Source organism: Micropterus dolomieu, linkage group LG17 (genome assembly GCF_021292245.1).
Source record: "Micropterus dolomieu isolate WLL.071019.BEF.003 ecotype Adirondacks linkage group LG17, ASM2129224v1, whole genome shotgun sequence".
Classification (NCBI taxonomy): Eukaryota; Metazoa; Chordata; class Actinopteri; order Centrarchiformes; family Centrarchidae; genus Micropterus; species Micropterus dolomieu.
The window spans coordinates 24,029,369-24,056,947 of record NC_060166.1 but is presented as its reverse complement, the minus strand read 5'-3'; the positions used below and the strand labels follow the sequence as shown (position 1 = coordinate 24,056,947).

Below are 27,579 nucleotides of genomic sequence, written 5' to 3'. Positions count from 1 at the left end.
TAAATCAAAACATGTCACTTCTTCCAGAGCGCACACATTACCGCACTCTCCATATGGGTATTTCACCAGAGGCTGCAAAAATGCAACAGAAAATAAATGTTCCACAAGTGAAGAATGAACCAGCATGACAATAGAGGCAAAAACAGGCAGGGGAAACTTGGTCTCATGGCATTTATGTTCAGCCAAAGCACTGGTTCACCCTTTCTGAGTTGAGTTGTACCAAAGGCTGCATGTAATGTAAACTAGCCGAGATTAAGGCTATTCAAAACACCTTTTTAGAAACCAAGAAGAGACATTGCCAAACCAAATACTTACACAAAAGACTAATTGAATTACATTTTTTTCTGAGCTCTCATGGGGAACAAGCCAATACTGACCAAGGGCTCTGTCAGTACAGCTGAGCCCCTGAAAGGCATGTATTGATTGTGTTTTGTTATGTATTTCAGTCTGTACCGCAATAAAAGGTCATTAGTGAAAGTGATATATTTTTGAGGTTTTGTCTACACATGAGATGTTGGATTATAGCCAGTGTGCTCATAATGCCGCTCCATTTGCTTCTATGTCTAGACACAAACCTGCTTACATTAGATAAAAGGTCATATTAATCCACATAATTAATTTTGTAGAAACATGTGAAGTTCTTCTACATGTATACCCTTTATCTAGCTTTTAAATTTATATGCCCCTAATTGAATATCTGTCAGCCTCTCTCGGTGCACCAGTATAGTGGGTGGGACTATAGTTCCGAAAGAGACTGGGAGGTGCAGAAAGAGACAGAGAGAAAGTACAGAAAGGAGGAGACGCGGCGCTCGTGCAGTCTGTCTCTCTGTCTGTGAAGTCAGTGTGTGTATATGCCGACACGTTACAGGCAGCGGCAGTTTTGAACTCCATATCCGAATAGTTTACAAACCAGGACTCTGAAGCTGTGGGGAAGAAAGAACAAGCAGAAGAAGGTGGAGTAGGGAATTTTAAACGGGCGCTCAAGTATTACTGCTTTACGGCAGAGCCAGTGAAAGGTGAGTGATTATTAGTCACTAAAACTATAATAAGAGCAGTGTTAAGAGTTTCGCAATGTTATAATTCAGTTATTGAGGAGTAGCATAAAGTCATTCTGATAGCCTACTGCACTGAGAAGAAAAACCTTAACATGATGCCAGTCTGGAGAGTTTGATGTTTCTGAGTTTTGGAGAAGTTACTTGTCTCAGTATTAAAAAGCTTTTTTTTCTCCATCTGTTATATCTTCCTCAGCAAAAATTGAGCCAAACAGAGAAGGGAACGACTCAAGTCTTAAGTCAGCGCAGCATAATGGGTCTCACCATATATCACTGCCTTCTCTGTTGCCAAACGATGGTATCAAGAGGCCAGGATTTCCTTTTGTTGTCTGGGAATTACTTATTGATTCCGCACTGAGTGGGCATATTTATTTTCAGTGCAACATGAACAACAACATGCCTTCAAACGAATCATGTCACAATGCCACCTGCAGTGGGACTCTCACCGTGAATGGGGATGGCAAGCCGGCAACGAGCATCATCATGTTTTTGGCAGGTGTGGGGGGAAACCTCCTGGCTCTCTTCATCCTCGGAGTGCACCAGAAGGAGCATCGCTCTAGGTCCTCTGTCTTTTGCATCCTGGTGACCGGCCTGGCCCTGACCGACCTGCTGGGAACCTGCCTCCTCAGCCCTTCTGTGTTCATCTCCTACGCCCGCAACATGTCCCTGATAAGTCTGGGCGGTGAAGGCCTGTGCAGCCTCTTTGGCTTTGCCATGAGTTTCTTCGGCCTGGCGCCCACGCTCATCTTGTGCGCCATGGCCGTTGAGCGCTGCCTGGCCATCAGCCACCCTTACTTTTACTCTGTACACATACGGCGCAGCTTTGCCAAATTTACTCTTTTCTTTATTTACCTATTTTCTTTGGCCTTCTGCCTCCTGCCATTAGCCGGTTACGGCAGATTCAGACAGTACTGTCCTGGGACGTGGTGCTTCATCGACATGGATGCGACAGGGGATGAGAAGGCCAACTTGGTGCTGGCCTTCTCTCTGTCCTACTCGTCCCTCATGGCACTGCTGATCTTGGCAGTGTTTGTGTGCAACGGTTCAGTGATTGTCAGCCTGTGCCAGATGCACCGGAGCCAGATGATGCGGCGCGGCTCTGTCGGCTCGACAGGGAGAAGGAAGAGGCTGAGCCTGGCCTGGTTCGGACAGGGGGAAGAGGAAATGGACCACCTTGTTCTGCTAGCGCTCATCACTGTCATCTTTGTGGTCTGTTCCCTGCCTCTCACTGTAAGTTCACATTTCATCTTCCCTCAGTGTGTGTGTGTGTGTTTGTCTGTCACATGTCCCTTTTTTTTAAATGTTGCAGGCCCTCTGTGTGACTTTTACAACACATTTTGTGGTCTATCCTCAGCGTTTCTGTGTTAGATTTGACCTCTGAATCATGATATGTCGCCATCTTTAGAATGTATTACATTTCACACTGGAAATGGAGGGAAGAGCTGACACCCTGATGTGTCATTTATTCAGTTGCTGAAACATGATCTAAAAACCTCTTCAGCAAAAGAAGAGAAAGTTTGAAAGCGGAACAGAAAAGAATGATTTCTGAAAGGGGTTTTGTTATCTTTTGTTATCATCAATATGGGTCCCTGACTGGATGTCAACACACTGTCTGTAGAGTTTCCAGCATGGATTAGGTTCATTTTAGCATTAGATTATGTGTCTGCAATAATGAAATTAATTCCTTTCACTCAGACTGTAATCATAATGTACATAGTTAACTCAGCTGACATGGTTACCGTTGATGTGTTGTTGTTTTCTTTGCTGTGGTATGTGTTTGTGTGCCCTGTTGGCGTGTGCTTTTCTCTGCTGGCTCCAATAAAAGGTGTGCCTGACAGTGCAGCTTTTGCCACACAAGGCATGCTGTCACTGTGTATGTGTGTGTTTGTGCTGTGCATTTGTTTACTTAGCTGCATATCTGTCCCTATTTGAGAGGAGTGTGCCAAACCTGACAACCCTGGAGGACTGGTCCTGCCCAGCCCTTCCCGTATGATCAAGCTCCTGTGGCAGGAGTTCCAAGTTTAACCAGCCTCCCTGTCTGTGTGTTCCCTAAACATTAGCCAGAGGTCCTGAGGAGAGTCAAGTTTGGGCAATAAAAAACAGCTGGAGGATGTGATTAATGTGAGTTATATTATAAAGGTATCTATGCGTTCATATATTTATGCTAGCCTTTTAAACAGCAGTGGTCTGATGATCAAGTAGTTTACAGGAAGCAGTAAAAAATGTTCTCTCGCTTCACCAACTACTCATTGTCTGCACGGGACTGTTTGCGGTAACACTTGGTCTGGAGGTTTGACTAACCTACGGTGCATGTAGCGGTATTTGCCCAGAGTTGTGGTTGAGAAGGAATGAACAGCAATGACGATGAATACTTGTCAGCACTGTGTGAGTAAGCTTTCAGGAAATTGAAAGCACCAAACTTCACCACCTGCACAGTGTGTATGTGTCCTAGCTGTATAGTACTGTAGGTTGTTTATCTTTCGGTTTCCAAATAAAATTGGAAAATGTGCAGTTTCACCAAGACCCATGTTGCTGCAAGGAAATGCCCAGCAAATGGTCATTTTCTTTTTTCTAACTTCCACTTTGCTCTTCTAAAATAAATCTCTAAATTAATTTGATAATTTTACAACCCTGATTGTACTCATTAAAATTCATAATAGAATCATCTCTGGTAAACAATCTAGAGTCACAAGCCTGATTAGTATAATAGCAAGCTGAATAATTCAAGACCCTGTTATTAAGTAATTCATGATTCATGTGACATCTCAGCAGCCATGTGTATGTGTGTGTGTGTGTGTGTGTATGTGTGTTTACTTGTTTGCTCATGTGAATGTACACCCTTGTGGTTGTAACCAAAAGAACTGAGACAGCGGTGATGAAGTATGCGAGTGCATATCAGTAATTTCCAGACAGATGTGGCTTTATGATTAACACCAGTTAGTTTGCCTGAAGCAAGACAGATGTTGGAAAGGAAGTCTGATTATGTTCATTGCAGTGACACAAGCCGCATTCAGTCGTTATTCTTGTACACAACGATGTGCCAACACAAAGCCTCCAGCATGTGTTTCCGGTTAGTCTTAATTTACTGAAAGCACACTGATGTAACTGAATATACCTTGGAGAACGAGGCTTTTAAGCTCTGAAGAACGGGCTCTGTCTGCAGTTTGCCACATCAGCAGGAACTTCATGCTGGTAGATGTGGGTGAATGAAAATGAATGCCTTTTTAAAACTAAAAGGCAGAGGTTTTTCTGAATAATGTATTTATTTTATTTCACTTTGTGTTTGAAGATAAAGTTGCAAGATCATGTATGTAAGTGGCTTTTGGCCAAAAACAGACATGGCAGCATTTGCTCTGTACATTTCTGAGATGTGACTGTTTCTTCAGCAAGAGTGGGCATTTTTCAGGAGTCTAAAGTTCACCGGTGGTGGTACGATCAGGGAAGTGGTAAAAGACAATCAGATGGGTTGGACTGTCTGACTGAGAAAAGATTCTCAGACAGTCCCACAAAAAAAGAATCTTTTTTTTGGAGGTGATCAACTTGTGTGTGGTCAGCTGATATAACTTTTGAATGTTTGTCCTGTTCAGTGTTACCAGCTTCCCAGGCTTTTCACTCTACAGTGACAAGGCCAGGGCCTTGGATATTATATATCACCTCCGACTGATTTAAACCTACAGTACATACTGTGCAATTACAGTAGACAGCTAAAAGAAAAGGTTTGAACTTGATGTGAGTAAATGTTATCACTGTAGCTGTTCTGTGAAAGAACGTTTGATTTGTTTGATGTAGCTTAAAACAGGAGGTCCTTCTTGGTTTGTTCTAGGTAGGACTATTGACACATTGTTAGAAAGTTAGTGCCAGGTGGAATACATGGTTACAGCTGGTTAAACAAATCAAATACAGCAAGAAAAATCCATCTCCAGCTGTAGGATGAGATCCAACAGTTGAAACAGTAAGTTGATCAAAAAAGTGAATCGACATCGCCTGTCGCCTCACAGCAAGAAGGTCACGGGTTCAAACCACGGTTGCCTTTCTGTGTGGAGTTTGCATGTTCTCCCCGTGCCTGCGTGGATTCTCTCCGGGTGCTCTGGCTTTCTCGTACCATCCAAAGACATGTGGACTAGGTTAATTGGTGACCCTAAATTGTCCTTAGGTGTGAGTGAGTGGTTGTTTGTCTATATATGAACTGGCGACCTGTCCAGGGTGTACCCCGCCTTTCGCCCGATGTCAGCTGGGATTGTCTCCAGCCCCCCGCGACCCTGTACGCAGGATAAGTGGTTGACAATGGATGGATGGACGAACATCACCTTAACTTATCATTTAAAGCACAAATGCCAAACGTGGTGGCTTCTCAAATTTGCTTATTTCTGATTGTAAACAAAATGTCTTTGGGTTTTCTGATTGTAAACAAAATGTCTTTGGGTTTTTCCCTCTCAAAGGGAAATCAACATTACACCATTTGGCCTTTCTTCACTCCTCTTTGTCCTGCCATCTTCAGTTTATAAATGATCAAATCTGTCTCCTGCAGGGCAACAGGTATAGACTGATCACTATTCCCCCTCCCTCCTGTTCCCATGGGAACCAAAGACGTTGCCTGGGGCCCATATGTTGCTAGTCAATGCCTGGATCAATAAAGTGCTGTGTTCATATTACAAGCTTTTCGCAAGATTGAAAGTGGTTTAAGCTCTAAATGTCAGCCATAACCACATTAATCAATAGTTTGAAAAAGTGAAAGAGTGTTATGGGAAGCGCTCAGTAAACCCAATGCTAGGTTTGTTTTTAGGGGACTGTAGCAACTTTAATGCGGAGCAGCACTGTGGGACAGATTTGAATCACTGTTGCTTTGGCTTAATGATAAAAGGTTTCCATTAGTGTAGTTACCGTGTCCGAGTCTTAGTCAGCAGACTAATATTGACTTGTGTAGCTGACAGAGAGTGCAACAAAGATCAATACACTAGATTATTCCTTTATGGTATTATAAGTGCCAAAGCAGCAGCTGTAATGAGATGATTAAGTGTTAAGAAAATGCTAGTTTGAGAAGTTGTACCCTGTGGAGTTTTTTGTAAACATTTACATTCATGGTTTCTCACCAAAACACACTGTATGTATCCTTCAGGTGTAACAAACATGCTAAATGCATTTCCTTTCTCACAAAACATTGAAGTTGCCAGTTTTTTTTATTATTTTAATAATTAATTTGAAACCTACATTGTTTACATCCATGCTTGCTTGCCAGCAGTTTTCTTCTCCCTTGTCTTTTGGCACACTTATACATTTCTTGGCATGTTAACACCACCAGAAGATTTAACATTGTTTGACATTTACATTTTACATTTCAATTCAAAATATAATGTAATGTTTCTGATTTAATAACTTGTAGACACCAGGAGGATTGTGGTTGTCTCTGGGTTATGGCTGGTACGTTTGTTGCATGTGAACCCTCTTGCTCTCGATCACTGTCTCTCCACAAGGGCTACTAAATAAAGCTAGAAAATGCAAATGAGCAAAAAACCCTCGGAGGTTCACAGGAGCACAGCACTTTCTGTCAAATGGAAAAAGACAAATGGAAAGGTCAAACCCCTTCCAATAGCTCTGAGCAAACTGGGCAAAAGCGATGATTGTCAGGAAGAAGATAAATAAAAGCAAGCAACTCTGACACATTTACAGTCACAGGGAATCATGCCTCCAGGAGTCAGTGCAGCACCTCATAAATCTGGGCTGTCTGAAAGACTAAACAGAAGGAAACCGTGGAGTTAAGTTTTTAAAAAAGCAATGTGAACCTGTACGAAGCAAAAGATTTTCAAGATGCAAAAACTTATCTGTTCAAGAACTCTTAGACTTAAGGGGCCACTAATTCTAGATGAGATCCTGCTTTAAAACGATTAAAACAAGACAAATGTGACAGTTTCTTTCTTTAACCACTTTAACCATAAGCATGCATAACTAACTCAACATTAGAATAGTTACAAAACAGCCAGGAGCTGTGAAGTCCCTTGACAGGCCCAGTCAAGGCCCGCACTTAGAATGCCTTTGAAAATATGCAGAATAACAGGATGATAGCTACAAATGGACACTCCCCACATCCAACTGGAGACAGATTCAGTAAATCGGTGTGGAAGAACCAATGAACAGGGGAAGACCCTAAATCCAAACGTATCCAAGAAGACTCAAAGCTGAAATCCCTGTAATGCCTTCCAGAGTTGTAATGAGATGAGCTCACTTTTGCAACCACACAAAATGTGGCAGTTGAACAGTTGGTCACAGCACTGTAATGCATTTTGACCTTTGCATGAGTTTCAGGTGTCAGATAATTCCACACAGCATGGGAGTGGTACAGTTAGACATGTAAAGACATACAGGCTGCGACAGACTGAAGATAAGAGCCTGTTATTGTGCTGCAGGTGCTGCCAGGATATAAATGTTATATGGTGAGCTTGGTCCAGGTTTCTATATGGAAAGATGACGCTCTGCAATCAGCAGCTGGCTTTGTGGACTGAACAATGAGGATTGCCTCACACACACACGCACACTTAGATGTTCATATACATGCAAGCAGGCAGGCTTGCTAATCCTTCCCTTCATTACTAGACTTATCCTGATTTTCGTCACATTTAACTCAGTTTGAGACACACAGGAGAAAGTGGACAGCCAACGATAGCATCAAAGATCCTCAAGGTAATGAAGTGTAGATATTGAACCCATATTTTATGTGTCATTGAAGTATTTTGGTACTAGAAACATGGCCTTAGGCTTCAGTCAGAGGACAATAAGAGGGGAGCATGTGCTGAAGAGAATTCTATTGGCTAAGGCACAACAAGATGGTAAAAACAGACATGGACAGTAGAGTTTATTGTTCCATGATGTGTTTTTAGTAATCCGAATGAAAAAAATTTAAAAACTTAATCTAAACTCAAATAGATCCTGTGCTGTTTTATGGCAAATTAACTTTATTGCCTTTTGTGGAGATTTTGACTTAAACCTGTATTAACTAATTTATTTGGCCTCTCGGGGGCAGGAAAAACCAGCTGAAAACATTGACATATCATCACCTTGTAAGTGTATGTAACTCACCTTGTTTGCAAACATTTATTTACACATCTAGCAGATATGGAGCAGCATTCATTTTAAGTCGTGTTTCTGGCCACCTGATGAATGTGACTGCATTCTCTTTTTTAGTTCAGTCTCTTTCAGGTCTGTTGGTCTCTACCAACTCCTAGAGTAAATATCTGTCTATCTTTATCTTTAGTTTTGTGCTGTGCAGGCAGCGTACAGAGGCTTTTTAGAGCCTGCCACTGCTAGAAACAACTCTGATGAGAGCAGTGGAGTGAATTAAAAACAGTAAAGTTGCCACTGGAAAATCAAAAGTATGCTAAAAGACATTAAAATGCTTTGTAGAGCTTGGGGTAACTGCAGATATGGGTGATAATCCTCATTATGAGTGACCCCTTTCACACACAAGTGGCCATGTGATTTATGGCTAATAAAAAGTTATTGATTATAAGCATGAAATCTCTCACATGTTTGAAAAGCCTTCCATTGTCCCCATCATCGTCACATCGTCGTACATTTTGTTAATGCTTGAGTTGCTTTATTTTTCTAGTGGTTTCAAGTGGAAACAGTCAACGCGGCTGTTTTTTGGACAAGTCATGATGCGTCACAGCTTAGTGTTAACTATGTGCAGATTTCTAATCAATACAATTTTAAATTGAACACGGACTGCAACAATTAACAGTATCCATTTTGGATGGTCATGTATTATGCACCCCGCGACCCTGTACACAGGATAAGCGGTTGACGATGGATGGATGGATGTATTATGCAATGTTATTCTCTGTCCCTTGAGTGATCTCTGTCTACTTCCAGTCAGACTGCTTACCACATATTTTCTCTGCAGCTACATATTGAAAACATTACTTTAGTGGTAGAACTGGGGGATATAGACAGAGAAAATACCATCAAATTCAATCATTTCCCTGTACTGGTGAACTCTCAATAACCCTTTAAATTATAGGCCCTTTATTGTTATCCGAATGCAGTCTAGCATTCTCATAAAGAGTGAGAGAGATCCATTGTGTGTTTATGAATAATTTAAGTAGGTAAGTATTGGAAGTATGACATGTAGTTTGATTCAACTGACAAATATGTTTTAAACAAATGAAAACCACATATTTGTTGACCTGCATTAACCCTTTGACAAACATGTTTGATCAAAAGCCCAGCAGTGTTGGAAAAATATGTGAGTTTGTGTGGAAACATTCTTTCATTTGTGCTTATTTTAATTTGTGAGGTTACAGACGTGTACAGGAGTTCAGCTTATATTACTGTAACTTTTCCACTGACAGAAAATATATTTTTTTATATCACCAGTCGTGACTGCATCATAGATGGACTTCTTACCCGTGGGCTGCCACTTAAATTATGTCTGCATTCCATGGGGGTCAGTGAAGATTGTAACAACATGTCGAGGTGAAGCACAATTTGGCTTGCAATTTAAATTCTCATGCTGCACTGTTAGTGTCAATTGGGACAGAGTTACAGTTAATTAACACTAAAAGGTCTTGCCTAAAAAAACAGGAGGGGTATGGGGCTCAGGGCCAATCAGAGGTGTGCATCTGTGCAAGCTAGTTTTATGTTGTTGAAGAAGAAAGCTTCATTATTACCTTTAGATTTAGCTAAAGGCTTTGGACATCTCTCATTTATTACCCTTGTTTGTCAACTAATTTTTGAGGTATTTTTTAACAGATAATTATAGTTCCTATGAAACATGTGCACGCATTCTACTATTCCCTGTAGAATCTGCTGCGATAGTTTCAAGGCTTACATTTAACATTTACATTGAGCAACTGATAAAATCTTATTGATCTTGGCAAATGGAATTAGTTGTGGGAGTCAAGAGTCATCAGCCCATAATAATAGCCATGTTCATCAATAGCTGCCTCCAGACTGATTTGTTAAATTACTCATGTTCTATGTACAGATACTGATTTGTTTAATGGTTTGCTTGATTCAGGCTTCTCTTATTTACATGACTTAAGATTATTTTTTTTGCCAAATTTTATATAATTTCTCAGCACACCACGCTATATTTTTATTTTTGTCACTTTGCAAGCATGCTAAGGAACAAACTGCCTGAGCTGATATACAATACAGTGCCTGTGTGTAAAGTTAAGGCCGTTTCCCCTCTGATCTGACACATGATGTCACTCTTGAGTATCTTGTCTTGCCGCATCATAGCAAGATCACCTGACTTAGTGAAGTATTACAGGAGGGCTGTGTGGTTGTCAATATGACAGACAACAAAAAAAGGTGAGCTAAATGTGAGACAAACAACATAAAGCTGAATGATGACACCTTGCTAGCAGACAGTGAAAGTGTTATTTCTGTGCACAAAGTAACAAAAGTTGAATTTGAATTTATTTCAGGATAAACCCTTGAGATGTATCATCTTATTTTTGAGTGGGTCCTGCAACATATATGTACCAAGCGCTGAGGATCTCTCATTGCTTGTGTGAAAACAAGACCAGCATGAACAGGAGAGGTTGTTCTCTTGCAAAACACTTTCTAGAACATGGTCCAATTAGTCAGTCAATCCATTATTTGACTGACAGAAATTCAACAGCAAATTCAACTGCTATTCTATGGTCTATAAATATTTATGTATTTATGTATATAAAATTAAAACAAGTGGCTTTTGGATTTCATTCACATAATTTGTTGCATCCCAGATGAGCTCCTCTTCTTTTTTCACCTTGTATTATCTTGAAATTTGGATCTTCCTCCTTCCCCCACTAGCACAGGTTGAGGAAGTTGAGGAAATGTTTTTTCCTGCTAATCTGCATGTCTACCGATTTGTGTTCAATTGAAAGGTCAATTCATATTTCACTCTGTGTAAGCAAGGCACTGCTAAGCATTTTACCAATTCCTGGTTGTCTTTGAGAGAGACAGCAATAACGATGGATTGGTGTGCAACGTCACACGTCTAAATGTCAGGTTGTCTAAATAGGGTTTATCAAAAAAGCTTGGTTGAAAGTACTCACAGTTGTTGCCAAGACATACAGAAAATATCAGCAAATCTTTCTCACACAGCCGTTTACCGTGCTCTCCATGTTTGCTCTTTTGGTTTCTTGCCATGTTTGTTATTTGTCTATCCATCAGCACATTCGTTGTTCTCACAGCATTGCGGGAAACGTGCTCCACACCCAAGTCTAGAGTTCCTCAACGTCGTGGGATCAATTCATATGAAGGGACTGACATCTGGAGTTTTGCTTAAACAGATATATGGCTTGATAACTTTAATTTGAAGAATTATATATGATTTATAAATTGGTGTTAACAAAGGAAGGAGTTTTTCTAGCATTCAAATTCAAATTCAGTACAATTCAGTACCAAATCCACCTTTCTTAACCAATTAAATCTCATTATGTTTACCTTTAAACATTTGCAAGTCACTTATAACCAAAATAACTACAACTCAACATCTTTTGTTGGCTGAGAAATCAGAAACACAACAGTTTTTAGTGGCAGCTTAACTATGAAGTTGATCGGATTAAAATCTCGACATGATATTAATCAGTTCAACTGGGAGATTGTTTTGGCCAGGTCAGCGGAAAAAAAGTAGTGAACTCATCTTTGATCCATTGTTATTATGTAAAAATTGATTATAGCTGCTTTAAATTGAAGTTACTTTAGAGAAAACTCAACACTGAACTACAAAAACTCAGTCCTGTTTTGTAAATGTGTATTTTCACTCACAAATAATCTTTGGCTGAACACCACTAGCTGCAGAGAGCACACCAACCAGAGATCAGCCAAACTTAATAATTTAGTCAATTTAGTTATTTGTCTGAATATAAAATCCCAACACAACATGTCTCAGCAACATTGCTCTTGTGTCCATGAGCATGCAATGCACCTTCGAATAGCTTAAAACTGTAGTGTTTTCCCAGTTTAATGTGAGCTTCAGATGAATGTTTTGGTGTTGGGGTGCTCCCCCAAGAAAATATTATGTTTTCCAATGAAAAATATGTAATCAATATGTAAACATCATATTGGGCCATTATTTTCACCGTATCTCTGAACAAACAGTTGGAAAAGCTAGAGCAGATAATAAATAAACAACACCCAAAGATCAGCCTACTGGAGGAACTACAACCTTTAGATCTGGATAAAGTAATCTGGTTGGTCCTGTTGCTCCACAGTGATTTTACAGTGATGGAACAGTGGATGTTTTGGGCATCACCCCTAAGCCTTAATGGCAGGAAAACCCTGTTAATATGACCTCAGAATCATTATAGATAGATATAGATATAGACTGTTCATGTTTGCCTTTTGTGTCTTCAACTTCTGACATTTATCTGTAGCTAACTTAGCGCTAACCGGCTTCACTTTTCCAGCAGGTGGGAAACAACAGACTTTTCTTGGGCTTGAGAAGCTAACACACTGTAACAGACACCGTACATTTACTGCCAGAATACTCCGGAGAATCAAACACTTGCTACGCACCTCCCGATTCAGAGTTACGCTGCTCTTATAACAGCATCTGTCACGTATGTTCTGCATAGAACGAGGAGAGGAAGCGACCCGAGCAATGAGTGCTGCCGTGCTCGCACAGTGTGTGAGTGAAAACATTTATAGCGCATAGTTTAATGATCGTGGGAAATGTTAGTAGTGGCGGTCGTGATTCCCGCCGCTGCTGAATGCATATAGAGGAAACACTGTTACTTACGTACAGCTGATCTAGTCTGTCCAGTGAAGAGAGATTAAACGTCTGATAAGAATTGAGTTATTATCTTAGCATAATGAATCAGGGTATTTTGTCAACTGGATGAAAAATAGAACCAGTGATCTGAACCCATCCCTGGTGGCAACATAATAAGTTAATCTTCTGGGAAATGTAGTTACAGGGAGAACAATAGGATTCTTGTTTCATACTCCACCTTGCCAACAGTCTCAGGAGATATGTGGCCTAATAAAACTTGGCAGAGATGAAGCAGTGAAATACAACACCCTTACATCAAATAATATCAAAGTGAAGCACAATGTGGTGATAGTCTGTTGTGGTGCTGAGGGACATGTAAAAAGAGAAATTCACTTAAAGCCTGATATTACCAAACACCCGCTGCAACAATGAATCAGCTTAAATAAAATGACATGAGAAGGACGCATCATTTTCACCATTAGAAGAAAAATTAGTAACATAAGAATTCACCCACATGATTTCATACATAAAATTAAATCTTTGGCGTGACAACGTCGGGGAAAGGATGTCATCAGGGTTTTCAGTCTAGTGAGAAATATTCCCTTTGCTGTTCCATGAACCTTTCTTCATCTGCCATCAGATGATTTTGCGTTAACCTTAAAAAACATATTAGATGACCAGTCCTATTATGCTGTGGGCTGGGTGTTCACTTTTCTATCACAACTAGTAAAAACTGATCGGACTAATGTGACATCACAGCATGAATCACTATTTCCTGCATGTTAACAGCAGAAAAACACTCAGTTGTACAATCAATTACATTTTTTTCTCATTTTGGGAATAGGCGTTGTCTAACTTTCCTTGTGATCATTCCAAAATGTTTTTCTGTTACGTTTGAAACAAATTCTTCCGTCAAGGAGCATCAAAGCCAGAGTATGCAGACAACCGGGACACAACAGATTCAACAAGATAATTGCAGCCAGGCAGCCAGTGCAGATTCTGTGGTTTTGGGATTTTAGGGCCCAGTGAACCCTAGCTGATGTTTACAAGTGCACAGAACCTGAAAATATGTGATGGGAATAAGTTTCCTCCCTCACTGTCCTAAAAATACCTCCATTAGGGTCAGGGAATCTATGTATTATTTGTTCTTTCATATCCAAAACTGGAAAATGAACAAACGATTCGTTATGGTATTTATTTATGAATCCAAAACACACACTCACACACACACACAAACTAATAACTGCTTCTTTTTTGTACTTCTACATCACAAATAGGAAATGGGCCACAAACCAAATATGATTTTGATATTTAATGTGTCATATTTGTTAACGAAGAACAAGTTGTTATTTATTTTGTAGTGGAATCCCAATTGAATATGAAAAGAACAAATTATACACAGGGTATAATAAATTGAACTGTGAATAAAAGTGAAATGTGTGAGAACTTTACTGTAAGCAGAACCAGGCACTTTTTGAATGAACTGGTTCAGATTAAGTCCATTCAGTTACCTGCGGGCTTCCACTTGCAAGAGAAAATAAAAAACGGAAACCAAAAAAACTTACAGTTTGTTCCACTTGATTTTCAATGTTCATGGACATTAGAAAAATTAGAAATAGTTTTGGATTAAAACAGAAAACTAGATTATACTTTAGTACCATGACCCTACTTAATATCATTTATAGCACTCAATGTTGAAGCTGGATTGAATGTCTGTGGATGAATTAAAGAAGAGTTTCATTTGTTTGGTAACACAACAACTCTGGATATGTAACAGTGGGTAAATCATGATCTTTTACCTAATTTTTATTTTTATTTTTATTAATTTCATCAGTGCAGTGTCACATCTGTCTGCGTAAAGCGCATGTTGGATGTTGGGTTCAGTATTGGGTTCAGTATTTAATGATTAATTATGCTATAATCAAAACCCATGTTAAGTCGGGACAAAGGAGTCGAGACAATTGCTCATAATTTGGGACTATACCATATTTTCTTTGGCAACTGGGACCTACTTTTTCTTTAGTAAGATAAAAATGGAAACTGACTGAGACTGAGTTGGCTACTCACATACAAAATATTGAAAGAGATAGTGCAACATTTAGCTTATTTTGGGGATTAGAAGATTGATACAACTTGCATGTCTGCAAGGCAGGACTTTTTCTTGGCTGGGAACATTAACAAAGTGTTCCCCGGCTCCCTGGCAACTTGACAGAGCAAATAAATAGTCCTTTGGACAAAGGCAGTTGTTTCATGCTTTTTCCAGTGTTCATGCTAAGCCAACCAGCTGCCTTACAGACATCATAGTGGTACTGATCGTCTTATCTTACTCTTGCCTAAAAGGTCAATTAATATTTTTCCCAAAATGTCAAAAAATCCCTTTACGTTTTCCAGTTGCTTGGAGAGAGCCAGGGAGTTGAGTAAAAATCAATTCACAAAATCATCAACATGTCTCAGATGGCTTTAAAGTCTTTTAGGCATCAGCCGTTCTGTGCAGGAAGCCTCTGCGCACTGCTGAATCCCGTGATCCAAGTGTCCATCCTTCATATTACCTGCTGTTTGAGAGTTTGCCTTTAGATGCCCTTTTAATACTGATGGCCACACAGCAGGCAGCCCAGCACACAAATTTATGGTCCCAGCAGCCCAGTTGAATGTTGACAGTGAGAAGTGCTGGATACCAACTGTCCTGACAGAGAAATTATTTAGGAAAAACAACCTAGCCAACTTTCCCAGGATGAAGAAGCACAGCTACATGTGTGCTAAAATAGTGTTTCTAAAAAGTTGGCAATACTCCAGCACACACCGAAATCAGCCAGTGTGCTTTAGGATGCACTCTTCCCATGTTCGTGTCATATCAGTTCACTTTAATTGAAGTGTGTCATGTCATGTTTGTTTTTTAAGTCTCACAAGAAAATCATTTTGAAATGACACATTAATTTGGCTTATTGTCATAAAACTGCAGCCCAGCAGTGCGTGTCCTGTTACAGTATGTATTCAGTTACCTTTGTTTAAATGCCAAAGAAAGTTACCTGGATTATCTGGGTTAGAGAAAGCATTTGAAAGACTGTGAGCACTGCCAGGAAACTTAATGCAATTACTATCAGATAAAAGCTGAGATCTATAGCTTCTGTACATTGACGCCCAGTATGGAAGTGGGAAGTAAATTAAATTGTGATTTTACGGACAAAAAATCCATTATATTACTTACAAACAGATATTCAAAATGTCCTCAGTCGACCCCATAAAGTCTTGAAAAAAAGTAATTACTCAGAGTGGAACAGCCACCAGGGGCAATTTGGTGTTCAGTGTCTTGCCCGAGGACACATTGACATGCAGCCTGGAGGAGCCAGAACTGTTACACTGAGTAGCAGTACATAAAGCAAGTAGAGCCAACTTATATATCACCATATTTAAAACCAAAAAGCTACACATTTTAGTACCCAAAACAAACATCCAAGTACCAGGAACATACCCAGAAAAGTCACTGGAAGAAGAATTACAGGAAAAAACACCTCGGCTCATTAGATCATCATTACAATTTGTTATGATGATGTAACAACACGTCTCTAGAGTTCAGGATGGCAAGCAATACAAGCAGTCAGACGTTTTTTATCTGATCTGGTTGAACCCCTATTCAGCCACATTATCCAAACCATTGAAGTTGAAAACAAATGTTCTGACATAAATGCTGGATTTTCAGAACAACATGCTGGTTCAAGTTTGACCAACTATACTTACACACAGTTTTTCAATGTCGTGGGCAACTGTAGTGGGCCTTTTGAGTACATTCACCTACATTTTCATGGACAATTAGGTGGTTGAAAGGATTATATAGTTAAACTAGGAATTTATTTACAGCCCATCTGGTCGTCTGACCCTTTGTATTGCTTGTCCATCTAATAATGTTATCACAGATGTTATCATTGCCCCAGAACCCACTAAAGAAGTTGCTATAACGAAAAGCCTACAAAAATAGGACCTAGATTTGAAAACAAGAAAAATGATTTCGAGTAGATGCTGTGCATTGCCAAAGAAAATAAAAGACACAATTTATAATGCCCCTATGTGCTTGACTATTAGCAAATGAGATGATGAAGTGTGCACAAGGACTGAATTAGAAAAATGTGGGTGGTGGCTGCCGTCCAGCTGGCTCTTTGTGACAGGATGTGTGTCGGAACCAACATGAAATTTAGAAAATTGATGTGAATTGACTCCAATAGTGATATTAAACATAAGTTTAAGTCAACAATAATCACACAAATCCAAGCTATCGCGTTCAATTTGAAATCATTGCTTTTTCTTTTTTTTCAGAACGTGACAAAGAGCATGAGAGTCTTCTCTTGGCACTAACATCTTTCAAAGATAATCTGTCCCTGATCTCAAAGTGTGTAGCGTACATGGCATCATCAAAAATTCAGCACCTTACATCAGCATCAACAAAGAGGTACAGTATAGGCGTGGGGCCTTTGCAGTGTTATCTCTGTTGAGGAGGAGCTGCGGTGAATGCCTGTTGAGTCTCTGTCGCAACACACACAAGGTTTTGCAACATGGCCAATGTCAGCCTAGTCACGGCATATGTCACCTTAACCAAATTGTAAACTGGGTTTATGTTGGTTTTTTTTTGGCTTTCCACAGTTGCTTCCACTTCTTTGGTGTTTTGTGGCTTGTGTGTTTTTTTGTCAGCAAACAGCAGCTCCTATAGCTTCTTGTCCCACAGATATCTCAGAGAGCTCACAGTGACAATTTTAATTGCCCTAAATTCTTCTTCTTACATCACTCACGGGGGGGGGGGGGGGGGGGGGGGGGATTGTGATTATTATTATAGGTTCTATAGACATAAAGGCTGTATGTAATAGTTATTATATTTCACAGACAGGAAGAGAATGCTGCATAAAACAACATGCATAATTTATAGCACTAGGCAGTTGTGTGTGCGTGAAAAATAAGTTGTCTTGCTCTGTGGTCACTTTTCTTCCCAGACTGGACAGAGTGTCAGAGTGGGGGACTCTTCTCTGAAATAGTTTTCTCACTGAATTCCATTTTTGGTCTAATGGTTCCAGGTAACCGACAGCCTCAGCCATTTCTTAAAGAGGAAACTCACTAATGGACTTTCAGACTGCGTAATTCCCCTGGTGAAACTTGTCTTAAGACAAACACAGACTGACTTTCCTGCTTCACGTTGCTGCCACCTATATTAACATTTGATATTTTCTTGGTCCTGAAACAGAACATGTTCAGGAAGCTACAGATGTGTTTTCTGTATTGAAGAAATCGCATGTGCATCTGAACACCCTTGTCAGTGCACACCCACTCATTTTTCCTCTCTGTATCTTTTCTTGTATTGATGACACAAGCCACCACACTGTGGAGTGGTGAAATTCCCCTTGAGCAAAGAAACATTCTGCTAACCTTTGCATTAACATCTGCACTATATGACTCACCGCCAGCATATTATCAGGTCGCCCAGGAACTAAATGTAGGGCAGAGGTCACTGTGGTTACACAGCCGGGGAAAGAAATGTATATTTGTTTCTTTGACTCTGAATTGGAGCCTCGTGCTGCACAGAAGGAGCTCAGGAAGAAAAGGATTGACATTAACAAAAGCAACACCTAATTCTGGGTGCTGTTTGAGAGAGATGAAGGCTGTGGATGGAGATCCAATCAGATTTGTGAATCCTCCTTGATCAATACACTTCATTGGGCAGCTCCTTGTCAAGCAAAAACATAATGCTCAACATTAAGTGTGTGTTGAACTGAAATGTACCTTCAGAGTTACAAGAAATCAAGGCTGGAACTTAGATTCTAAAAAAGGGCAGGTGGTGTGAAGATAAATGAGAAGTGAGAATTCAGACGAAATGAACGAAAAACCATCAGTAAACATGTTACTGTGTACATATACTGGATCACCTCATCCAAAACTGAAACTTTAGTTAGTTCTATTTTGGTAAACTGTGCTGTTGTATCATATGTACATGGATTCACAATCATAAAAACTTTAAGCAAGATTATGTTCAAGATTATTAGCAAGTTTTTCTTTGTTTAATCAGTACATTAAAGAGGTGGTATTGTGCTTTTTGGCTTTTCCCTCTCCTTTATTGAGTTATATATCTTTTTTGTGCATGTAACAGGTTTGCAAAGTGAAAAAGTCCAGCCCAAAGGGAGTTCCCATCTCCCACAGAAAACTCTGCTCTGAACTGCTTGAAAACAGCTCGTTTGTAGTCCAGCCTTTACTTCCTTTAGCCTACTTGTGACGTCACAATGAAAACGCGTCATAAAGCTTGCCAAGCGGCTAAGGGGGTCAGGCACGCCCTCAAACCAAGCTAGTCTGAGCGGAGGCCCTTTGGCTCGTCTCGCCTTTGTTTGGGTTTCCATTGTAGAAATGTTGTACCTGTACCTGCTTCCAGGTACTTTTGTTCGTATCACCTCACCTCCTTCAAGGTTCCAAGCAAGCTGAGGGATACTAAAATGTAACATGAAAACACGACAGACTGCTGATTGGTCAGAGAGAATATTCACTATTTACTGCATCATCATTGCTGCACCAGACAGAGGCCAGCAACAGAAAGTTTTATATTTTACAGTTTTCGTATGGAATTTCATCACTAAATCCACTTCTGAGAAGTTTTGAGGTGAGAAATCAGCTGTATAGATTTCAAATATTGACAGTTTTATGAGAAGTTATGGCGGAACAAAAATGTGCTTGAATATTTTCGGAGTTGAGGAGCTCCACAAGTGGCTGCTGGGGAAGCCTGTGCCAACCCGCGGGAGGAGCGTGTGAGGCCGGCCAGCCGCCCGCTCACAGAGCCCTCTGCTCCCGCCGTCACACAGACCGCTGCAGCAACAACGGCAGAGCAAAACACAGCTGGAAGGTTTTCATACCGCTTATCTGTCTTTACATTCTGAGTAATGTTGAAACGTTTTAATTTAAAAAAGAGAAAGCTGTGTGGATCACTGGTGTGTGTGTCGCAGTTGTGTGTGGCGTCGCTATGACGACAAGATACGTACTATCTGTGGGTACTGTCTGCAATGGAAAACGGAGCAGGGCCGAGTAGAGTCGAGTCTATCGATTTGCGCTATGGTAGCATTTTTCGGCAAGGCAGCATAGATCGTCAGAACACCGGCAACAGTTCAACGTTTAGTCCTGCTGGAAAGATGTGGAACAATGATGTTGTGGACTTGAGAGTAACTTATATCATCTGCTAGGTTATGGTCTCAGTCTGAAGCGGCTGTGATTTGGATCACACTTGTTTCTTACGACCCGCCCTTCTCTGCTTCTGATTGGCTAGTAGTCCTTACCTGGGAACTGTGCATGTGCAACTCCCAACAAAGATTTTGTACAAGTAAGATGCATCACTATGTAGCTCAAGAGCGGAGCGTACAACACAGGGTGAAAAGAGGAGCTGCAGCAATGTGCAGTATGAGGAAAATATGGTGTATTTTGAAAATGAAACCATGTAAACCTGTTCTGGTACAACCCCTAATTAAGATTTTGAACCTGAAAATGAGCATAATACCACCTCTTTAAGCAGATATCTGTTTAAAGAGATTATGCTGTCATAGTGTTGGGGGTGTACACAATGAAGTCAGAAAAAAAATGCATTATTAATGCACTAACCCTTTGATGAATTTTTTTTGATAGAGATCTGATACTTGATACTGTGGTAAAGAATGTTAAAATGTTATGTAAAAGTTGTTTTACAAAAAATTAAAACTACTAATTTTAACTTCAATAATCAAACTTTAACTACAAAGAGCACTCTGTCATTTCAAGCTTTTTTTCCTGAGAGTTATCTGTAAATAAAAACATCAAAGTATTTATCCCCCAAAACGCAGAACACCTCCAGGACTTTTTTCAGCTCCGATTTATGTCTGCAGGTCTTACTTTAAGGCTTACAGCCCCAACAAACCTCCACCAAGAAGTAAAGCTTAACGGTTGAGAGTGCATTGTAATACTGATTCAAAAACATGATTCTGACAAGTGAGTGGGACCTGCCCCACGTTAAATTAACAGATGATAATCTATCAGTGTTGTGTTTACAGCTTTTTTCCACTGCCTCCAAGTGGGTTTGACAAACACATGTGAGATTGACATAAATCTTCTCACGTTAATAGAAGGCAATTCCCTGTATTTTCCAAAATGTTGTGATACTCCTTAAAAGACTTGTGCAGCACTGCAGCATTTCTCTCTCTCCCTGTTTGCTCACTGCTGTAAACAGTTCTCTCTGAAAGGCCTGTAATCTCCGCTCTGCCTCGTCTCATCCCTGTGTAATGATCTTGCAGTGAAACAGGATCAGGAAGAAAGATTTGAGAAGAGTCCTCCAGGACCAACAAGATGGAAAATAATGGGTCCTAGAGTGTAGACATCCATTACGTGGTCTGTTTTGTGAAAGACACAGCAGTCATCAGCCCCAAATAGCATCTTATGTATCTCTGTCAGGATGTACCCATTTACACCAACTGGGTCCAGGTGCCAGAAGAGTCTCAGCCATCAGGATATCTAGAAGTATTAGACCTGAAAAAATTAATCGATTAATCAATTAGTGCAACTATTTTGATAATAGATAGTTCCAGCTTCTCAGTTGTGTGGATATGCTGCTTTTAACACCTTGACGCCGATTGTCGCGAATTCGCATCATAGCTCTTCCTTGCAGACTGCAAGCCAAGATAGCACATGAATTCCCCCAATGCCTGTTGGTGCATATTCAGTACATACCTAGGAACCTTTTGCAAGCCCTGGATTCTCGTTTATGCCTGTTGTCACTAATTTGCATCATACCTACACATACCTGAATTTATATATTTTCTATGTTCTATAGAGAAATTAACAATCTTCACTTAATTTAACATCAGCTTGAAAGCAAATGAAAACACAAATTATTATTTTTTTGATTGTAAAACAATTCAGGCGTTAAGGTGTTAATACTCTTATGTGATAGCAAATTGAATATCTTGTTATCTTTCTGTTTTTAAGATGCTTTATGACTCATTACTGAAGAAGCTTTTTGGATGACTGACGGAGATGTAGAAGTGATGAAAAATGAAATAAACAGTTTAACAGATATAGTACGGACATAGTAGTTTTAAATGAGTCCAGCTACAGATTGCAAAGCAGCAGAAGGTGATGCAGTGTATGCGTAGCTTTCTGCATATGTTGTGTATACATCTGTACAAATGTGAACATGCTGGAGTTATATGTCCTGAAGCATGCTCACGGTTTGTTGTTTCAGTGCTTCTGCATTGGTATGATTCTCTGTTCTCCTAAATAATGACCCTGATCCTTGCCTCCTGTACACTGTTTCTGGCCTGCCCTTCATCCACAGACTGATGTGCTAATATGCTCCTGTTTAAGGAGAGCCTGACATATCATCAGTTATGGCCCCACAGCCAGAAGTGCTTGGAGAAGACAGCTTGTGATTAGTGTCCCTCTCTGCAGGGCTTGAGGTCTGCTGAGAGGACCATAAGAGGCAGGGTGGCATGCAGAAGCAGGGGTGATGGTGGTAATGTGGTGAGACACAACAAGGGCGAGGGTGGTGGCAGAGCATTTGAAGATGCACGTCTGTTTGAAATGTTGTCTGGCAACACTGCATGATGAATACAGTGTACTGTAACTCGGTGTTGAGCACAAGTTGAATCTGTCATTGTGTTTGTTAGTTATGCCAGGAGGGCTAAGATTAATTTTTACGTTAAATATTATTTCAAATAACAAATTGTTGCAAGAATAAGGCCTTTTGGTTATAAGCCAAGACAGTTAATGGTTGTGATTCTTGTTGTAAAAGAATTTAAGGTAAAAAAAGACATATTATACTATTTTTTTTGCGGTTTATGAAACATATAGTTGATCCTCTGCCTCCTGTATTGGGTTGGTATCCTGGAGAACAACTATTTAGATCTGGAGCCCATTTATGCAAATTTCAAAATGTTATGACAATAAGGTTTGACCTAATAACTAGTAGCTGCGGTTAAAATAATATATATTTTCTTCAATACTACTAACTTTTTTCAATGTATGCATATATATTTAGAACAAAGTAATACCTTTATTTACAAAGGATCAGTTCTGTAGAGAAGTTTAATAAATTGTTTATCCTCGCTCAACTGTAATTTTTGGTTATGTTATGTTATGTAAGTTATGTTATAGCTTGTAATGCTACAGTGACATCCTGTTAACAGTGCTGACTATGGGACACTGCTACAGATGTTTGACATCGCATGTGAAGTTGTGAAATGTTTACTTGGTTTCATGCAGTCGTTGTGGCAATCAGCTGTTTTAAAAAGGAAACATTTTGCCCTTTGAAAGGTCACTGTCACCGCACCGTGTTAACCTGTGTAAATGTCAATTCTGACTGTCTATGTGTCCGTGTGGGCATTACTTTCTACATGTATACTTCATGGAATAAGTGAAATGAGTAAGAATACAACAGCAATTCTGACAACATCGATTGTGCAATTCAAGAAATTACACACAACCTCAAATAACATGATTACTTCCTAAAAAGCACAGAACATCTGGGCGTTGTTTTGTTCCACTGTGGACTGTGACCACTCCTGAAACATCTAAGAATATGTGGCTGTTCCAGAGTTTCAATGTTATTATGGCATCGAGCTCAGCTCAGAGCTTAGAAGAATCACAAGAGAATTGCTGTTGTTTAGGCTTTGCATACGGGCAGCCTCTTCCTCTCCCTCTCTCTGTCTGTTTTGTGGGTGTATCTGAGAATCAATATGTAAGGGACCGCATTCGGGTAAGTTTAGCCACTTAATAAGCATGTACGGGACATAATCTGCCCTGTGTCTGATACCTCTGGTTTGGCCTGCCTCTGTTGCTCCCCCTGGCCTCCCTCACTATGTCTCTAGATTATTAGTTTTCAGCCCAGGCCCTAGCAACAGAGAAACATTTACACCAATGCACAAAAGCACTCAATCAGCACAAGCCATTAATTAGTTCACTGTTTGTTGGATATTTCATGGAGGAAATGGAGAATTGTTGATAGAGAAGAGGAGCGAGGTGACAAAGAAGCTTCCTGGGCCAGCTGCTGCTTCTCTCTCTGCCCAGGGTGTATAAGCAGCCAGCTGCTGCTGTCTGGGCTGCCTGTCTGCAGCCTGTCATACCTTAAAGGTCAAAGCAGGAAAAAGTTGGGGTTTTGTCATGTAGCATTGTCTGCATCTGTACTCAGGAACCTAATCTGAAAATTAAAGGTGTACTCCCACATAATGTGTTTTATTGGTATAAAGAGTGAGATGTTGACATTTGGTAAAGCCTAACATAACCACAGTTTTAACTGACACTGATACTAAACACCCGGTCATGTGTTCTCATCTGCTTTTAACACCAAAGTGCCAACACCTCCGTCATGTAACACTGTTACAGAGGCTTTGATCTGGTTTGATTTGGCTTCATCCAGCAGACAAAATGTTTAATCTTGGGATGACAGGTTAACAAAAATTCTGTCCAGTGAACAAGCTACCTTTTGGAAATATTGATTACGACTGTTTATCATTATAGTGAGGAGAGAGCAATGATGTTGAGACCAAGCTGATGAGTTGGCTACAGATAAAACTACATGCTGAGTAGCTTGCAGGGAGTGAGTGTGAAGCAGGTCATTTATGTTACCAAAGCCGCTATGGATAATAAAGGTTAAAATCTGAGACAGAAAAGCAGCAGTACTCTGCATCCTGACACCTAAACTGAGGACCACTTGTATTTTCTAGGCCTTACATTTGTAACCTAGGAATAGTAAAACTTTGTCTAACCTCGAACCTCTCTTTCTTCAGATTGCAGGCTTTATCAACGCCATTCACCCATTTTGTGGCGACACAGAGAACCTGACAGCCTTCCGCTTCTACGCCCTCAACCCCATTGTGGATCCCTGGGTCTTCATCATCTGCCGCAAGTCTGTGTTTCGCCACCTTTGCTCTCTGCTGAGCTGCCGCTTCAGCAGAGGAGCCATGAAGTCAACAGCACACTGTGCGCTGTCTTTACCCCTTGACAATCACATACAGTGCAACCCCCCAGACGTGACAGTTCCACAGGCCAACATGTACCCCAATTTACCTCCGTGACCTAACAAAAACCCTCAGCTGTGCAGGGTGTCTGGAGGCTGGGAAACTTTCAACTCTAATAAAAATTGGAATGAACTTTTACATTTGCATAAAGGATTCTTCCACTCCTTCACCTTATAAGGCACACAGACTTTGGCCAAGAATAATGTGTCACAATGGGAATCTTCTTTCTTTCTCTATGAACTAACTAAAAAATTATTGCACTGAGTCTTGAACTTTCATTGACTGATGGAAACTGTTGCAAGGAGAGATGTGCCATAAAACAAACAGCACTGTAACTTAGCACTAAGGAACACATCAAACCATGTCATGCCTATGAATAATATACTGTAAAATCAGAAATATGCACTCGGGTAATCAACATGCATGAATGTATACTGTCTTCTTTTTTATCTTAGCCTTTTCTTTAAGACACAGCAGATAACCGTCGGTTAATGGATTGTCCTCATCTACAATTTCTAAGACATGAGATGCAGGTCACGCTCAACATGAAAATCATAGTTTATTTCCCTCGCTTTCATCACTGGGGGCGATGACATGTTCATAAATTTCCCCTGACCAGAATTATGATGTAGCAGTCATCAGTTACCGGTCAGAGTGATCCAAGAGAGAGACATGTATTTTATTCAACTGAGGAGAAGTTTATTAAAAAATTATTTGATCACCAAAGTTATCGCTACTCATCCTACTGGCACCAAAAAATAGATAAGATACGGCAATCCATCCAATAGTTGTTGAGACATTTTACTCAGAACTAAGAATGTGAACCTCGTGGTGGCAATCGACAAAAAGTCAGGGGATCAGTAGGCTTCATCTTTTCGGGAACATGAAAGCCTGTACAGAACTTTATGGCCATCCATCCAATAGTTGTTGAGATATTTCACTCAGGACCAAAGTGGTGGAAAGAGAGACCGACACTGCCATCTCTAGAGCGACACCTGTTTTCTAAAACACACATCTTATAATCTCATATTGCAGCATTGTTCCGCCTGCAGTGGAGTGCAGACCACTAGTACTATGAAACAAATAATATACAGTATGTGTACCAAGAATATGCACCATATCAGAATCTCATCTGTTTGGCTGCTGTAGTCAGTCAAAAACTTCTTATCCAGACAATTATGTCACTGTATTGCCTGAACATTTGATTCCACCCTTCCTTCTCATTCTCACTGATTTCTAAGCTACTTATGATGATTATCTGTGAAGAGTCTCTCACATTTGAAAAACTCTGCTGCTGCAAAATGCACTGGGAGGATTAGTCCTTTGTTGTTGTTGTGACTTTAATGATGTAACTGCATTTAATGTAGCACATTTATGCCTCACTGTTCTATAATGCTGTATCTCCTTGCAATGCTTTGGTTTATACAGTGGAGTGCAGCATATATGAGATATATGGATAACACAGATAGTGATTTGAATTTGTTTTTGTTTGTTTTTCGGCTGCATTGCACATTCACTTTACGCTTTATAGTCCTTAAATGCTCAATCATGCATGACCCGAGGTAAGTCAGACACATCATCACTTGTACAATTGGTCTTTAAGGGTATGAGGATTTGAGTAGTACAGCCATTAAAATTAATGAAAGAATACATTTTTAGAAAAAAAAAATTATATTCTTTATACAGTACACATTTTGTTCATGTGAAATAAAGTATTAATAAAGAAAAACTGTCTCACAATGTCTATGTCTGAGTTCAAAGTACAAAGAGAAACAGAGATATGAAAACTGTTTATGCTGTTATATGGGATGTTCAACACTCCTACATATTAAAAAACATACTGCTCTCTATCTCAGTTCATGTGTAGTTCCTGACTGTCATGAGACCTGAACACATTTGCTGTGCGTTTACAGTAAATGAAATGGAAGCAGTGCCAAGATAAACAGAAGATGTTTAAGTTTACATGATCATTTGTTTTTGTCTTGTTAAACCGTAACATCAACCCTGACTTCAGCGTGACATTTATTTTACTTTCGGTGCTATGTTAAAACAGTTGCCATACGGAAAGGTGGAAAGCTACTTTTAAGAAAACAGGTAGGGAAAAAATTTAATGTCTTTAAGTGATATGGCATCTGAAATACTTTTATGTTCCAGTATATCAAGTTTCAGACTGATGTAAAATTCAGATGGTACAGTGTGTAATTGTTTGTTTGTGAGTTACTATGGAAATTACATTTTCCCCATAAATGTGATTGAATTTTTAGAGATACAACAGCAAACTTCCGATCCCTGTTAAACTCTGTGTTCTTATTCATATGTTCACCATTATGGAGGAAATTTGGCATGACATTTTCGAGGGCTATGCCTAAAAGATTTTGTTTCTGTAGGCAAAATACCTTTGTGTTATGTTATGAATGAATTAGCCCTTTAGTAATCACAAGTCATGATGCAGTCTGAGAAAAGCAGCCCGAGGCCCAATACAGTCCTAAAGTCTTGCGTCTACGTAAAGTATGCAGGCTCTTTGACAAAAAGAAGTCCTTTACCCACCTGCTTTGTTGCTCTCTGCGAGCGCATGCAGGATCTGAGGCAATGTCGCAAACTTTGCAAAATCTGTTGCAGTGAAGTTTAAAAGAGACGCCTCCTTATCAAACCGACCATCCAGGATTAGGGTCCCATGGTGCTTGAGAGAATAAACATTAAACTGAGTTAGCAAGATTTGAAATCAACATCATTCTTTTAAACTTCATTCTTTCCACGTTATTTGTGCCCTTTTTGTGTCAGTACACTTTTTAGTCACCATCTATGTTTAGTGTCCACAGTATTTAGTTATTTC

General features: G+C 39.9%; 1 protein-coding gene across 1 annotated transcript; it reads left to right on the top strand.

The window, feature by feature from the left end:
• Window positions 1-863: 863 nt before the first annotated feature.
• On the top strand, window positions 864-26,422 carry ptgir (prostaglandin I2 receptor). Its single transcript, XM_046073941.1, has 3 exons — window positions 864-1,016; window positions 1,249-2,282; window positions 24,516-26,422. The coding sequence occupies exons 2-3, from the start codon at window positions 1,437-1,439 to the stop codon at window positions 24,801-24,803; spliced, it is 1,134 nt and encodes a 377-aa protein (XP_045929897.1). The 5' UTR covers window positions 864-1,016; window positions 1,249-1,436; the 3' UTR covers window positions 24,804-26,422.
• Window positions 26,423-27,579: the final 1,157 nt, after the last annotated feature.